We start from the raw sequence: 17683 nt of genomic DNA, 5'->3' as shown, positions 1-17683 counted from the left end.
GAATGGATACCTTTATTAGTTAAATACATCTATCATTTTTATTCGATGTGGGACTAAAGGTTTGAAGAGTTTTTTCGACAAAATTTAAAGATAAAGCAAATCAAAATAATCTTTTAACTTTTTCAACTATCACTAAAAGGAAAAAAAAATGCTTCTAACTTAGGTGTTTGTTTTAGTCCATATAAGGATTTTACAAGTTTATAAACTTTGTTCTTTTTACCATGAACCACACACCTTTCTAGTTGGTTCATATCAATTTCTTCCTTTAAATCACCATTTAGGAATGTAGTTTTGACGTCCATTTGATGAATAACTAGCTTATATATTAACGTTAGGGTAATCAAAACTCTAACGTAGCAATTCTAATGATTGGAGAATATACATCAAATAAATCTATTCCCCTTTCTGTTTAAAGTCCTTAGCTACTAAAGTTGCTTTGAACTTGTCTATGAACCTATCTACTTTCAATTTCTTTTTAAATATCCACTTGCAACCAATAGGTTTGGTGCCTTTGGATAAATCTACCATCTCCCAGGTATTGTTCAACATAATTGATCCTAATTCACTATCTATAACTTCTTTCCAAAAAATTGCATTAGGAGAAGTCACGGTCTCTTGGTAAGTCAGAAGATCATCATCTACTAAGTAAGTGTAAAACACATCTCCTAGATTGTTTTTTCCTCTTACTTCTTCTACTATTTTAGTAGGATTTTGATATATTGGCCTTTCACTAATATTTTCAATAGAAATATTTTTCTATTATTATCGAAGGATGTTTTATCCTTCATTGGAAAAAAGTTTTGCATCCCTAACTTCAATGATTACATTAGCTTCATAATCATTCTCATTTGCCATTTTATGGATATTCAAAGAATGCACAATCAATGATTTTAGGACCTATCTTCTTTTTTTTGGTTTCTAGGAGTCCTGCCTTACATAAACACTTCCGCACTTTGAGGTAACCTAATCTAGGAGCATAATCCTCTCATAACTCATAAAAAGTTTTTTCTAATTTTCTATGAGGAATCCTATTAGTAATATGGTAAGTAGTTGAAATAGCTTATCCCCACATGTTGGTAGGCATTCTTGAGTTTATAAGTAAGACATTCAACATTTTTTTTAAGTGGTCTACTCTTCTTTCTACTATTCCATTTGACTCAGGTGAGTATGGAAGAGTTACTTCATGGATAATTCCATTTTGTTTACAAAATTGACTTAAAATATTTATCTGATATTGTTTTCGTCTATCTGGTCTCAATTTCTTGATTTTTCTATCAAATTGATTTTCTACTTCATTCTTATACTTTCAAAACATAGATTTTGTTTTATTTTTTTACTTCTAAGAAGGTAAATTCCCGTATTCTAGAATAATTGTATATAACGATAATATAATACTTTTTACCTCCCCTAAACTCAAGGTTCTTAAAGTCTCCAAGATCATTATGAATGAGACTAAGGATATCTAAAGTGGTTCTAGATACACTATGATGTTGTATGCGGGTAAATTTTAATTCTACACAAACCTCATATTTTTTTAAATCTTTAATTTTTAGATTGGATAAAATCCTTAAATGATTTAATTTCTTTAATTTTCCTATAATAGTATGACCTAGTCTAGCATGTCAAAAAGAAATAGACTTAACAAGATATGTAGAAGAAGAATTACTTTCATTCTTAACATTTAATACAAAGAGCCCCTGATTACAATACCTTTTTCCTAGAAATTCCCCATTTTTGGTTAATACAAGCTTATCGGATTCAAATACAAGTTTTACACCCGTTTGGTTCAAGAGAGAACCAAAAATTAGGTTTCTTCTAATAACAAGGACATGAAGAACATCAATAACAATTTCTTTCTAGAAATCACTTTGATCAGTACTTTGCCTTTTCAGCAACTTGAGATATCCTCAAGTCTCCTAAGTAGACCACCTCACCCCATATTGGAGCGTAGAAGGTAAACATCTCTCTGTTTCTACAAACATGCCTCGTAGCACCAAGGTTAACCACTCATTCCCTTTTGTTTTCCACAAGGTTGATCTCTAAAAGAATTGTGACTACCGTTGTCTTCATTTGTCTCTGTCAAGTTTACTATGTTCTATTTTGGTCTTCCTAAACCTACACTCTGCAACGAAGTGTCAAGGCTTGCTACACACATAGTAATTTCCTTTGAGTTTCTTAAATCCACCAGTGTTCTTTGCCTTAGTTTCGTCCTTTTTGAATATCTTCTTAGGCTTGAATTTGATGGATTGAGAATCCCCTTCCACAAGGTTGGCTTAGGTAACATGTCCCTTCAACTTTCCATTAATTTCTCTTTGCATACACCGGTCTTCTATGTTAATATGAACAATAAGATCTTCAAGGGTTTTGTCTTTCTTTTTCTGCCTCAAATTTGTTCTGTACTCATTCCAATTAGGAGGTAATTTTTCAATTAAAGACCCAACAACAAATTGCTCATGTAATTTAATACCTTCATAGGTCAATTCTTGAATGATGTTTTGAAACTTATTCACTTGGTCCATAATCGATTTCCCATCTATAATGGTAAATTCTTAAAAATTCTTGACTAATTTTAACTCCATCATTTTCAATGACATATTTCTTTTCTAGTGTATTCCACGTTTCTTTAGCAAACTCATAAACCTAGTAAATATCATAGAGTGTGTTCACAAGGCAAGACACAATATAATTTAAGCAAATTTCATCTGCTATGTTTCGAATTTTCATATTAGGGTCGGTCTCTACAAGGATTTTCATTTTAAGGACAAAAACTATGTTCAAGGTTTCGAGAAAAAACAACATTTTTTGGTTCCACCCTACGATAAAATTTTCTATACAATGGTTTAGGTTTCAACATGCCTGGTTTAATGTTTTCATGTTTGAAGTCCATGATTAAAGATCTAAACAGTAGGTAATAATAATAATTGGTTTTTAAGCTTGTTATTACGATGTTTAGATTTGAACTAGAAACATGATATCTAAATCAGATGATAAATAGAATTGGAATGAACTTATCAATTTGTTGAGTGATTGAGGCATGAAGAGGTTGTTATCCTTAAAACTAATTTCGCCCCCATTGGATGGTATCTACAAAGCAATTGATCTCAGGTGTTTGGTTTCTAAGGTTCAAAAATCACAAATCTATTAATCGTACACTCGAAAGTAACAAATTTTTGACCAACTCAATCAAATCAGTGGTGTAAAAGCAACAAGAAAAATGAACAAGAAAAGAGAGATTATAATACTATTTTTTTGTATGCAATATGTTTCTACGTATCTACCACACCAAGGCACACCTTTCTTTTATAGAAGAAAGCCTAACGGCTCAATGGATTAAAGAGAGAAACGTTTGGGCCTTTATTGGCCTGTTTCTGAATGTTGGAAAATCCCAACGATCTAAAACACAATAACTCTTGAAACGGTTCAAGATATCAACGGTTGAGATTGAACTAAAATTAACAAAAGGAGTTTGAGTAAAAAAAACACCAATAAGACCTAACACAACCCAATCCAGTCCAACCCGGCACACTCGTGCATGTATTTATTATACGACGTGCACACATTAATATTTTTTTATGAAGGCCCACTCTCTTTCTCATTCACATTCAAGCAAGAAGGAGAGTGCATACCTTTATTGGTTGAACTCATCTCTCATTTTTATTTGATGTGGGATTAAAAGTTTGAAGAATTGTCTCTACAACTCTAAAGACAAAGCAAATCAAAAGAGTCTTTTGACCTTTTCAACTATCAATAAAAAGGAAAAAATGATTTTAAGTTAGGTTTCACCAAAATTGGAAATACTTACACCAATAACATTCAAGAACAATGAGTCTCGAGTTCAAAACTTGCCCCCTACATAATAAAAGAATAACAACATATTTGTTGCACTATTTGTGTACTATGTTAATGAATTCACTCAATTGATGAGTGATTTAAGACGAGACCCCCTTGTGTCATATCCTCTTAGTCTTGGAAATGACTCATCTAGAGTGACACGTGGTACAATAGGAACACTCGGCTAAGTGAAACCGAATGGCCTTTGCTTTAAGGAAAAATCACGAAAATGGTAAGAGAACCCAATTGACTCTAACGAAAAGATTTCCCGGGTCTTTATGATTCTAATCACAATAAATTTTCTAGTTTAAATTAAAAAGAGACCAAATTGAAGAAGAATTGTGATTCAAAATGTAATCAATAAGGATGAGAATAGAGAGATCCCAATTTAAGGATATTGAAGATATGAGGGAACTGGCGGAGTAGATAAATGAAATAGTTGATCACAGGTAAAAGTTTTTTGACTTATTCTGTAACTCAACACTTTTGTTATATTGCTAACTTAATTATGGGAGGGTCTTGATTTAGGAATCCTTCTTAATTTCATACTTTTGGCAAGAAACAAGAGGAAGATCTTCATCAAGATTTGAGTATGGAGGATAAGTAATATTTTTTACCTACATCTTTTAACACCGATCATGGGACTCGAACCCATGGCAACAAGTTACTAGAAATATGTAATTGTAATAATATTTTATTTTTGGACTATTATACAATTTTTATAATGAAAAACACTTTCCTTACAAACTTGGTAAGATTTAAAATCTTACTAAAGGTCCTATGACCCTCATGGATTACTACATTGGCAATCCAATACAACAACCTTCTAGATTTTATGAAAAAACTCAGATAAAAAAAAATGCATTTTTTAAACCGAATCCAAGGTGTTGAAAATGGATGACTATCAAACTTCTAAAACTCAAATTAAAATTCAACGGGGAAAAATAATGATTTTTTTTTCAAAGTTAGAATTCCGTCCTCTACAAGTCTGTGGCATCGGACCATGTTTTTTGCTGTCAAGATGTGAGCTCATGACCCTTGGTAAGATTTGAAATCATACTTAGTTAGGCTAGATGGATTCTATTGTCTTCTACTTGCAATAATCATCAATATTTTTTTGAAAGGTAATTATCAATATTTTGGATATAAATGATCAACATCTATTTAACAAAGAAAAAGTAGTTAACGTTTCTTCATTAAGAAATGATACTTTTTCGATACCTCATCTCTCTTTAAATAGCTTCATGATAATTTTTTACAAATTGATTATGTTATAATATTTTTTGTGAGACTTGAACTTTGTTTGGAGTGTGATGGGTTTATGAAATTGCTTCTATAAAAGTATTTTTCATGGAATCACTAATTTAATAATCATGACTGCCAACTTGGCTTCTTGGTTAGGATCTTTAGACTTGCTTTTTTGGGATTTGGAGAAATTGTGGGCATTTGATGAATAAACAACTATAGACATTTTAACATTATTTTATTTATTATATTAAAAGTTAAGAACATTTTTCTTATTAAATTAATACATATAATATAAAAGTGAGAGGGCATTATTGTCCAAAGAAATGTAATTTAACATTTGATCAAATCCTTAAAAAAGTTCGAATCAAAGTAGGTTTGAGCCACTTTTTGGCTTTTCTCTATTTGCAAGAACTGATTTATGACAAGTTTTAACAAAATACATTTTTGTGGGGCCACAAATGTGGAAACATCCAAATGTGTTTTCAAAAGTTACCTTATTAGTTCTAAGAAATAAAATCAAACATAAAAAGTTAATTTATCTTGTATATTTTTTTGGAGTATTAGGAAGAATGATGAATTAATACCAAATTTGGAAACATTGTTTCGAAAGTCAGGGTTGCTTCGAAAATAATGGTTTAGAGTTTCCACGATTTATCATTGTTTAGAATATTTGACAATTGACACTAAGGTTCTTAAGAATAATCGACAACCAACATTACGTGTGATGCACGAAACACACTGCCATGCTAATTGACCACATTCAACCCGAACATTTTAATTAGTGTGCTAGGGTACTTGAAAGCATGATACATTAACGCTCTATTTGGATTAAGAGAAATGGAGAGAAGAAAAAAATAAATGAGTTTCTCTCCATTTCTCTTGTTTGGATTGTTAAGTGAGGAAAGAAGATAAACAAATTGGAGAGAAAAGAAGAGAAATGGAGAGATAACCCTTTTAAAATATTTTATAATTCAAATTTTGCCCCTAGATCTCTTTTAAGACATTTTAAAATTCCTAAGTTGTCCTAATTTCTCTCCTGTCAATCCAATCATGGTGAAGATAAATTGAGTTTCTCGTCTTAATGGGTTTCTCTTCTCTCCACTTCTCTTAACCCAAACAAAATGTAAGTGGGAGTATTTTTGTAAAAAAAAAAAAAAATGAGTCACGATACTTGGACCTACCATAGTAGCTAAACATTTGAAATCTAAAACCCTAAATTCTTGCTCATGCCATTGGGAAGATGAAGTTAATTCCTCTTAGTTCTTCCATTTTCTATTGATTATAGGTTCTAAAATCCATTATTTCGACGGATTACAACAATGAAAGATATTCTATTTTTAGCTTTTCTCATTATTTATTCGATTTGTTTGAACTCAAATAAAATATTCCCAAGAACTCAATCTAAAAAGAAAATAACTCAATCAAATGACCACAATTATAATAAATATGATAGTTCAAAAGTTGTAGGTAAAACATTTATCTTTCCATATATTTATCGATATTCGTTTTCATGTTTTATGTTTTACAGAAAAATCTTGTGTCAACATAACTCGTCTAACATGGTTTAAGCCATGTTGTTCGAGTCTTGTCGACATAGATTAAACCATGTCGCTTGTGTCCTGTTGACATAGAGTTTTTGGGCACAAAATTAAAAAAAAAAATGTCGAAAGGACACATCTGACATGACTTATTCCATGTTGCTTGTTTTATTGACATGACTTAAGCTATGTCGCTCGCATCTTATCGACATGGCTTAACATGTCCCCCCTGATTTAACACATTATCAACAAATTCTTGTTATCAATACTTTCTAAAAATATTTGTAAACGCTATTAAGCATTCAAATGGTGTACATTAGAGTTTTAACACTAATCTAAATAAATTCCTACTATTTGTCCTAATTTTTTTTATCGTTTTTCTCTATTACAACAAATACATAGCAAAATAGAGATAATAAACAAATAAAAAAGAACTTAAGTTTGATGCCTTACCATGTTCAAAACAACTCTTAGCCGAAGATGAAGTTTTCTGTGAGACGATGATGTTGTGAGGAAGAAGTTTGAGCGTAACAGATGAAAACATGTTTGGTTGGTGCATATACCATGTGGGTATTTCGATAAATTCGTTATAAATTCTGGGGTGCAACTTAGTGGGTGTATTTGTCTCAAAAAATGGGTGCCAATGTCCCCACAAAAAAATAAAAATAAAATAATAATAATAATAATTCACGGAAGGGCGAATTTTATCCCATTTTTGGGTTTTATGGCTAAAATCCCCAAAAATAGATTTTTTACGCAAAAAAAAAAAAAAAAAAAAAAAAAAAAGAAAGGCTCATTTTAAGAAAAAGTTTTCAAGTTTCAGCACAGTAACTACTGACTCGTCGAGCTCATCTTCTTCTTCTTCAGAGAGAGAGAGAGAGAGAGAGAGAAAATGGAGATTTCCGCCCTAAATTTAGGGAAGAGGAGATGGAGATGAAGAAGAAGATTAAAAAGATCTTGAAATCTATCCATTAATGGGGAAATCGGAAGAAGAGCAAGCTCTCTCTTCTGCGATCGAAGCTTCGATCTCAATCTCTGAAGAAAATGAGGAAAATAATGGATGCCGAAAGATCTCCACATTCTTCCGCTTCAGATGCTTAATCGCTCTCCTTTTTGGTGTTGCTGTGTTCTTATCTGCCATCTTTTGGTTGCCACCGTTCTTGCGGTATCGAGATCGAGCAGATCTGGATCCGGACCCATTATTCGGAGGTGAGTTCGATTTTTTATTTATTTTCGTTGATTTTAGGGTTTATAGTATGCGGCATTGTTTGAATCTGTGGATGTTATCTCTTTTTGTTGGTATGGATTTGTTTCCAGGGTTTGTGGGTTTTAGTGTGAAAAATTGGATATTTGTGTGTGTCTTTTGCTATAATCGGTACATTTTTCTAATTTTGGGTAGTTTTCGCGGATTTATAGGGCATTTTGACCGGCATTTTGGCATCGATCTGGTCCAGGGTTTGTAGCGTGAAAAATTGGATATGTTTGGCTACAATTGGTACATTTGTCTAATTTTAGGTTGTTTTTGCAGATTTATAGGGCATTTTGACCTGCATTTTGGCGTCTATTTGGGTCCAGTGTTTGTGGGTTTTAGCGTAAAAAATTGGATAGTTGTGTTGTTTTGGGCTATAATTGGTACATTTTCTAATTTTTTTGGTAGTTTTCGTGGATTTATAGGGCATTTTAACCTGCATTTGGCTTCGATTTGGTTCCAGTGTTTGTGGGGTAGTGTAAAATATTTAGATACTTGTGCTGCTTTTGGATAAAATTGGTACATTTTCTAATTCTAGGTAGTTTTTGCGGATTTATAGGGCATTTCGAAAATGGGTCTAAATATCAGTTCTCGGTTCAATAATTCTTTATGGCAATCACTAAAATTGAATTTCCCCCTTTCTAATAGGCTTGTCTTGGTGTAGTCCAAGAACAAATTGTAACATTTGATCGCCTAATTAGTAGTTGTAAGATCACCCACAGCATGTATTCCCTTTGTAAAACAAGTGGAGAAATTCTTTGACCACTTGCTCCATTGCAGTTTCACCAATGTAGTATGGAGATAATTTTTCTCCATTGTTTCTTGGATGATTTGGAAAGAAGGAATAATTGTATCTTTAGAGACAAGGTTTGATTTTTTTAGAATCAGTTATAGAGAAGAGAAACAGTTTATTTATCTTTGGTTTTCCATTATCCAAGAATTTAAGAGCATTAACTCCAAAAGCCTCATTCTTAAATTGGAGGAGTTGTTCTCACTCACTCATAGATGTGTGTCCTTCCTAGTATGTGTGGTATTGCATGTGCAACATTTTATTTGAGGCTGAACATCAAGGTGTTCTGAATATAACAAAGCAACCCAAGGATGGGGAATTGGATGGTTCCCAAAGTTGAGATGCACCAAAAATATGTAAAACTTATGTTTTTAATATCTTTTGGATTCTTGGGCCAAGAGACAATATAGACCATCCTTAAGTTGCTTAAATTTATGAAAGTACTGAAGTTAGTGTGATGTAATCATCTCTTTGCATATGACTCACTTTTTTTAAAAGTTTTTTTACTTTTGTTTGTATTTTCAAAATGGTAGCTTTCAATTATATAAGCTTATTTGCTTCTTCATTTTTCTAATAAGTTAAAATTTATTGAAGATGAGGACAAGGAGTCCATGGAAAGCTTGTTTGCAATAAACTTGAGTGGAACTATTTTTTCTTGGTAGGGAAAGGAATATCCCGAGTAACATTGTTCTCATCTATATCCTTATAAAACAGTTTATTTAAATAAAAAAAGTATGTTTTCCCTATTATGCACTTAGAGACTTGATTTTTTTACAAGTTTACTCTTTTAATAATTTTCTATTACTTCTATCTTAAGAACTTTTATTATTCAAAAACGAAAAAAAAAACTCATTATCCAAATAAAAACAAGGCCATTACATCAATAGCACACCTGCTTCCCTAGTTGATGTAAATTTTCCAAGTGATTGAGATTTTTGAAACTGAGCATGAGGGGTACATAATTAACTTGAGTGGAACTATTTTTTCTTGGTAGGGAAAGGAATATCCTGAGTAACATTGTTCAATGATGTTAACTAAGCACATTGCATGTTTACATGATTAAGAAAGATGTTTAATGTAAAAAATGCACACGATTTTACAAAGATTACAGTGGCTACTAATAGCCATAAATTGCCTTTGGAGGTCCATTAACAATGCACTTACATGCTTCACCTCTTAGGAACTATTAGTGTCCCTTAGGGGGCAATTGGTAATGGTAACATGTTTCAAGTTGTGCGACACTAATTTAAATGGTGATGATCTCATTAGGACAATTGGTACTGACTTGACTGTACCTATCCACCTTCCTTAGGTGCACTAAGTGCAAACATATTAATGTGGAACACAATCATCCTGCATCACATATGTTATACACTTAATCACACTGATACTTCGTTCACACTTTGCAAGACTTCTGTGCACTGAATGCGAAGTCCTTCATTATACATGGCTTAATCCATCGAGAATTATTTCACATTTGCAACACTATTTTCTGTAGGTGTTTTGGTACTCAATTTGGATTTTTTTAGGACTCAATTCCTAGGTGATCAAAGGTTAGGTTCAAGAAGGATCTCAGACACCAGATAACAAACCATACTCTTGGAATATGTCAATTTTTGACCCATATTATACTGTCCTTTTTGTGATATCTTCAAATTTGTAAAAATCAGTCTTAGATTTAAATATAGATATTCTAAAGCTAAGTAACGATGTATGTTCATTAAATCAAAGTGGAGAGTAGATCAGTTGCTTGATATGCGTCATTTTGCTTCTATACATGGGTTATGACGCAAGGACCCTATTGTGCGTATGGGGACCTTAACATAGCTTGCATATGTGCATGTCGTTTGAAGCATCGAGGCGTGGTGTCGGTTAGGCGTACCCAAGCATTCAAGGCTTGCGCTTCTTGTGCCACAAGTAGTATGCCGCATGGTCCTGCTGTTATCGAACACTCTAGAACTGTGACTCTTCTCATTTTGCATAAGCAAAAAAATGGTACTTTTTCTTTTATTTGTATTGTGCAGGGACATTTTGGTTATTAACTTGGGTTCGAGGGTATATTGGAAAAATCCATGATTGTCATAGGATTGTTTAGTCTTAGACGAATCAAGGGGTAGTTTATTTCTTGAGATTTTGATATGTTGGATACCCATTTTATTCCCACCTATTAGGCACATGGCAACATTTATTTTTAAACTAATCTTAGTTGAGCTTGTTTATATTGAAGAGAAATGAGTGATTGAAATGCAAAGACTAATATTATTCTGGGAGAGAATCTGACCACACAACATTGGCTCATGGTTTTAGATGTTCATATTAAAAGATGGAGAGCGTTGAACATAGAGGATGCTAATAAGATCATGGAATTTAACAGGAGAAAATCAATCATCATCATTGAGACCGTATTCCCAAAATTTTGGGAACGTATTTGATTCTTCCATTCAACCATATCCAAAGCTTTGTATTATGTTAGTTCAAGTATATTCATATTCACTCTCTTTTTTCAATCAGATAAAGTTAAGTTTGGTTATTATATTTGCTCACTGCCTATGTCCTTTTTGGTCTCCTTGTTCCAAAGGAGATTTTTTTTTTTAAAATTTTTTTTTCTATAAATAAATTGATAAAGGAGAATTTTGAAATTTAAGCAGAGATGACAATGATGGGGGATAGTTAAATATATTAAAAGAGAAGCGAAAGAAATTCTTGGGGAATCTAAAGGAGAAAAGTTGAAAACGTAAGGAAACTTGGTGGTGGAATAATGAGGTTCAAAAGATAATTATACAAAAAATAATCTTTTAAAAGTCCAGGCAAATGATTGGATACAAAGATAACTTTTAAATATATAAAAATGCTATGAACTAGTCATAAGTGATGCAAAAGATAAGAATGATGATCTATGCAATAGCTTGGGGACTAGGGAGGGTAGACAAATGCCTACAAGCTGATATTATTCTGGTAAACGATGAAAAGCTGAAGGAATTGCGATGGGTTAAAAGATGAAAAGCTGAAGGACATGTGATGGGTTATTCAAAAAATTTGTTAAGAGGAAAACGAAGCAATAGACTAAGACTAGGGTGAAACTCAAGAGAGATTAGAGAGCACATATATTTCGAAACAATTATGTTTCAACAGTAAAAGCAATTATGGCAAAGATGAAGACAGGTAGGGCTTTAGGATCAGATGCCATTTTGATAAAAATATGGAAATGCATGAGAAGTATTAAATTGTTTCGGCTAACTAATTTGTTCAATGGTATTTTGAAGACTATAAAGATGTTGGATGAATGGGGAGAAAAACCATAGTACCTATACGTAAGAAGTAAGAACAAAGGAGTTGTGCAGTGCTGCACTATCTATTGGAGAATTCACACTAAAAAATTATGTGAAAGAGTGATAGAATATAGATTAAGAAAAGCAAAAAGCAAAAAGCAAAATGAGAACATCAAAGAACCAATTTGGTTTTATGCTAGGAATATCAACCATTAGAACAGTGTTTCTACTTAAATAGAGAAGTTTATTTAATGTGTTCTATAAATTCCCAATGTGTTAATGAAGAATCCTTTAGTTTTACTTATACCCAGACGCCCTTTTTCTACATATATAGTTATCCACCATTTAGAAGCATGGAGTAGTCTTTGTTCACATGCTCTCGTTGGTTAGAAAGCTTACTTTTGAGTTTGGTCCTCACTTTTATGTGGACTTTTTTATTGCATTTTCTTGTGCTCATAGGCAAACAAGATGCTGAAATCAGAAACATGGGGGCATTGATATGATCATAGTGTGCCTTGGATCTGGCATCAGCCTGTAATCAGCATTGTTGGACAATCCTGATTTTATTTTTGTTTTTTTAAGTTGTTATGTTATTGAATTGTGCTTCATTCTTAATGCTGTCTTTTACCACAACTTAAATTCGGAAATTAGCATATACTAACCAAATATAGGGAATTTTATTTTTTGGCTACTGAATCTATTATGTATTTGATGCCTAAAAACTGACATAGGTTGTTTCTCCAGGTTACGATGTAGTTGCTAGTTTTAAACTGCAAAAGCCAATGTCCATGCTAAATGCAAATACTATGGAGCTTGAGTACAATATCTTTGAAGAAATAAGCATTTCCGACACCACGGTATTCTCTCTCTCTCTCTCTACATGCAAGCACTCCCCCCACCACACACACACACACACCATCCTCATATATTTCTCTTATCTAACATTTTGACAAAACCAGGTGGTTATCATATATATGAAACCTTCAGTGGGATCGAACTCAACAAGCGTGGTGTTTGGTGTTGTGCCTAACTCGAAAAACTCAAACATATCATCAACTAGCCTAAGTTTGCTCAGGTCCTCTTTTGTATCTTTGGTTATAAATCAATCATCCCTCCACTTGAACTCGTCCTTGTTTGGGGACCCCTTCTCCTTTGAGGTACTAAAATTCACGGGAGGAATTACAGTGATCCCTCAGCAGAGTGGATTTCTTCTGCAGAAAGTGCAGATGCTTTTCAACTTCACCTTGAACTTCTCTATTTATCAAATAGAAGAAAATTTTGATGATTTGAGGAATCAACTGAAGGCGGGGTTGCGTCTAACTATATATGAGGTTTGTTCATTTTACTGATTTTCTTGTCATTTTATTTCACACTTGCATGCATGCATCTCATTAAATTCTGTTTTATTTTGCATTTTTTCTTAAATCTGGCATTTGCCGACTCCAATTTTGAGGATAATGCTTTGATGATGATGCAAAATGTGGAAATCACATAATTGTCAGTCTTAATTAGTCTTTGAATTTCTGTACTTATTTTGGTTCTCTCATTTCTGAATTTTTAAAGGTCAGCGGTTGGAGACCCAACATTTCCAAGACATGGCTTATTTCACTGTAGCATTTTAGGTAGTAGGGTGTTTGTGCTGTTTGTGTCACACAAACCGACTATTAGGGCTGACTCGGGTGGGTTGGGGATCAACCCATGCTTGACAAACACCAGCCTGTGCCTGCGCCCAACCCAACATCGGGAATGAAATGTTCAACCCATGTGCAGCTCAAGTCGGGTTGGATCATTCCCCATTAATTCTAGATAATTTAGTAGTGAATATGGCTTATATAAAGATAATCAATTTTTTTTTCCTTTGCCCGAACCCTTGCTAATTGCGTCCAAACCTGACCCAAGGTCGGGTTCAGGTTTGGCCCACCCAAGTTGCAGCCTTACCAACTATACTTATGTTAGAGACTTGGAAGTGCAATTTGGCATGTATTATTATGTGCGATAATCTCAGGTCTTATTATATGATCGATGACATCACATGGGTTGCAGAATTTGTACGTTAGCTTGACAAATAAGAATGGATCGACAGCGGCTCCTCCTACTACAGTTCAGGCATCTGTACTTTTGGCAATTGGAAATCATCCTCCCTCACTTCCAAGGTTAAAGCAGTTGGCTCAAACCATCACAGGTTCTCCTGCAAAAAATCTTGGCCTCAATCATACAGTATTTGGTAAAGTCAAGCAAGTCCGACTTTCATCTGTTCTGCAACACTCCCTCAATAGTACCGGTGGTAATGGCACAGCTCCGTCACCTAGTCCAGGTCCGTCGCCTAGTCCAGCTCCTCATCCAAATCACCACCGCCACCACCATCATCATCATCATCATCACCACCACCACCACCACCATCATCATCATCATCACCACCACCACCACCATCATCACCACCACCACGATCATGATATCCATATGGCTCCTGCACCCGCACCCGCACCCGAGGAAAATTACCAGTCAAAGCCACCATGTGGTTCTCGAATTGGATTTAATGGAAAGGTCAAGAGACAGCCTCACTCAATAACCCCTGCTGTTGCACCATTGGTTTCTCCACACCATTCTGCTGCTTTGCCACATCAGCATGTGCACCCACCTAGTCCGATCTCAAATCCGCTTCCTTCGTTATCTCCTTTGCCATCTGTGATTTTTGCACATGTTCACCCTCCAAGTGAGAGCACACCAGATGTCGAGCCTGATGCAACGCCATCAGTTTCACCATTGCCATCCTCATGTGAGTATTATTTTTCATTGTCTTAATTAAGTCACCATCATCTTACATCATTATATATATTTATACTAACACAAGTTGGTCAATGAATTTGTATATTTGATGGTGTGTTTTCTTCTCTCCTTTTTGTATGTGATTGCTTGCAACCTTTTTCTTTATCTTATACTATTGGTGTAACCAATCAAACATGCAAAGTTTGTCAACCATTTCACCTACAGGATTGAAGTCGATGGTTTGACAGGTTGTCTATTTCTGTTAGATCATAAAATGGGTTGGATTTTATCCAAAATCAAGTGACCGAAACTGAATTTAGTGGGTTTGGGTCTTTGGAGTAGACTCGAATAAAAAATGGATCGAATATGGTCTGATGTCCCATGATCTAAGTTGGATCCAGGTCGGGTACGGATCCATCCATATGTCAGCCTAGATCCGAATTATAAAATTATATTTTTAGGTTTTTCATAATATCCTTTTCTACTACTTCAATATAATATAAATTCTTATAAAATAAAATGATTATATTAGTAAAAGAGAATAGTATAGCAATTAAGAAACAAGTGTAGACGAAAAATGTTGGACTATCCAGAATTATCCATCCTGATACGACCCAAAAAAAAAAAAAAATGCAATTCGATCGGGTGGGATCCAGATGAAGTGAAATCAAAATGATTTGGAATGTTTATCTAGTAGGATTTTGGTCTGGATATGGGTATACTATATCTGAGCCAAATACAACCCCATTTTAAGCTCTAATTTCTGTGCATATGTTTTTTTGTTGTATGTTTTAGAGATATATGTCCTAGTGACTTGAACACGAGCACTTGCAATTTGTGACAAGCTAGGCTACACTATTTACACATCACTTTTGGCAACATGTCATTTTATATAGATGACCGCAGCGTAGTTGATCTTGCAAAAAGGAGGATGAATAAAAATTACATTCGTTTCTTTCCCTCTATTTTCTTCCTATATGACAAATCTCAAGGCCTACATTTCTGACCATAATACTCCAATTTGCTTTGCTTGCAGCTTCTGCAGGTCCTCTTGGTCATGTACAATGGTCACTTGCACTGCTTCTACCTCTAATAACACATATAATATGACAGAAGGGAATAGAGCTTCTTTGTTTTTCATGTCTCGTTAAAAATTGCTTCTTCGGCTTCTTCTGAGAAAAGGGGACTCTCAGTTTCAGATATTTAAAGTGCAAGGACATTGGAGAGGAACAACCCCTTTGTAAGTGGGGAGCAACGCAAAAGACGCAACTCCCAAGCCGAGTGGTGGGTATATTTTGTTTTGTTTTGTTTTGTGCATGTAAATATCGATTATTATATTTTCAGTCAGCAGATGTGTTTTCAGGTCAAAGCCACATTAGGTGGCAGGCCCTTGATAACATGTACCATTGCTGTTTTCTGTCTATGAAGAAAAAATGAGCTTTGCCATAACTGAACAAATTGCAGTGCCATTTGTTTCATTTCACTTCCACAGTATATAACTTCGGACTCATTTCTGTCTACCTGTCTCCATACTTGAAAGTAGCTCTTTTCCCCTCCCCCCAGAAAAAAATGTGTAGCTCTGGTTGGGGAGGGGGGGCTGCGCTCTTGTAGTTCAAATGGCAAAAGAAAGAGAAAATGATCGAGGCAACCATTTTACGAATTGTAATCGTGGCATTATGGTGAGACCCAATCCAGTTTCAAATAGGATTCAATTGAACCAAACCATCCACCACCACAGAGGATGAACATCATTTTTACAAGCAGTGAGTAGGGATTTGGCAGCAGCTCACGTTATTTAATATTGGGAAATTTTTTTTTTTTTTTTGATAAGTATAATATATTGAAAAAGAGGGGAAAAAGATTACAAGAGGCCGAGAAAGCCTCACAAAGAGCTATACAAAAGAGAAGCAACACAAAGAAAAGCAAAAACTAAAGCATCAAAGATTACAAATAGAACTCCATCTAAAGACAAAGTCATCAAAAGTAGTCCCTTTGAAATCTAAATTCTGTTTGGCCCAAAGGAACAACAAACCCAGAATCTCCAAGTAGCTGTCACGAGCACTATTCATCTTGCCTTTGAAAATCCTATTATTTCTCTCGGTCCACACCCCCCAAGCAATAGCCGACGGAAGCATAACCCAAAGGAATCTTTTTTTGTGAGAGAAATCAATATTGGCCCACCCTTCAACCAACGAGGAGAACTTACAAGGAAATACCCACTGAATACGAAATAAACCCAGAAAATATGACCAAATATTATGAGAAAAGGAACAATGGATAAAAATATGATCGACTGACTCCCCATCTTTCATACACAACGGACAACAGTTAGGCGTAATCCACCCCCGAATAATCAAATTATCTAATGTTAGAATTTTACCAAGAAAAGCCAACCACATAAAAAAAGAAACTTTAGAAGGAACTGAATTGGACCAAATAATGGTTCCCGAGAAGGTTCGATCTGCAATGGGATTGAGTGATATATGAAAAGATTTGACAGAGAATCTCATGTCCTTTGTCCTCGTCCATTCCCACCTATCCTGATCACTCACATTGAGAAGACACGAATTCAAGAGCTCAAGGAAAGAAGTCACGTCGGTTAGCTCCCAATCATTAAAATTTCTCCTAAATCCCAAATCTCAAGTAGAGCTGGATTCGTTGCGCATCAAACATCGATCGATAGTTTCATTTTTTTTTCGAGAGCAAGCGTACAAAGACGGGAATTGAGCCGCTAGAGACGATATGCCACACCAATTATCCTCCCAGAATCTGATTCTGTCCCCCGTGCCTGCCTTGAACCTGATTCCTTTTTCAAACTCCTCTCTCACTTTTTGAATTCCCTTCCACACACTACACCCGTACGAGCCTTTGGCCTCGCTGCTATACCAGCCTAGTCTATTTTCCCCATATTTGGCTGTAATGACCCTCCTCCAAAGGCTACCCCTCTCCTCCCCAAATCTCCAAATCCATTTCCCTAAAAGAGCTCTATTAA

General features: G+C 34.6%; 1 protein-coding gene across 2 annotated transcripts; it reads left to right on the top strand.

Moving 5' to 3' along the window:
* Positions 1-7398: 7398 nt before the first annotated feature.
* Positions 7399-16174, top strand: LOC147400590 (uncharacterized). 2 transcript variants are annotated; one of them, XM_086446331.1, is made up of 5 exons: positions 7399-7826; positions 12670-12782; positions 12885-13256; positions 13969-14701; positions 15728-16174. In XM_086446331.1, the coding sequence occupies exons 1-5, from the start codon at positions 7592-7594 to the stop codon at positions 15799-15801; spliced, it is 1527 nt and encodes a 508-aa protein (XP_086302457.1). In that variant the 5' UTR covers positions 7399-7591; the 3' UTR covers positions 15802-16174. The 2 variants fall into 2 exon arrangements, with proteins under 2 accessions (XP_086302457.1, XP_086302458.1); XM_086446332.1 differs by lacking the exon at positions 7399-7826 and adding an exon at positions 7962-8733.
* The last annotated feature ends 1509 nt before the right edge of the window (positions 16175-17683 follow it).

This window comes from Akebia trifoliata, chromosome 6 (genome assembly GCF_017979445.1).
Source record: "Akebia trifoliata isolate Shusen 1 chromosome 6, ASM1797944v1, whole genome shotgun sequence".
Classification (NCBI taxonomy): Eukaryota; Viridiplantae; Streptophyta; class Magnoliopsida; order Ranunculales; family Lardizabalaceae; genus Akebia; species Akebia trifoliata.
Note: the sequence above shows the minus strand (reverse complement) of the source record. Positions and strands in the feature narration are given on the sequence as shown.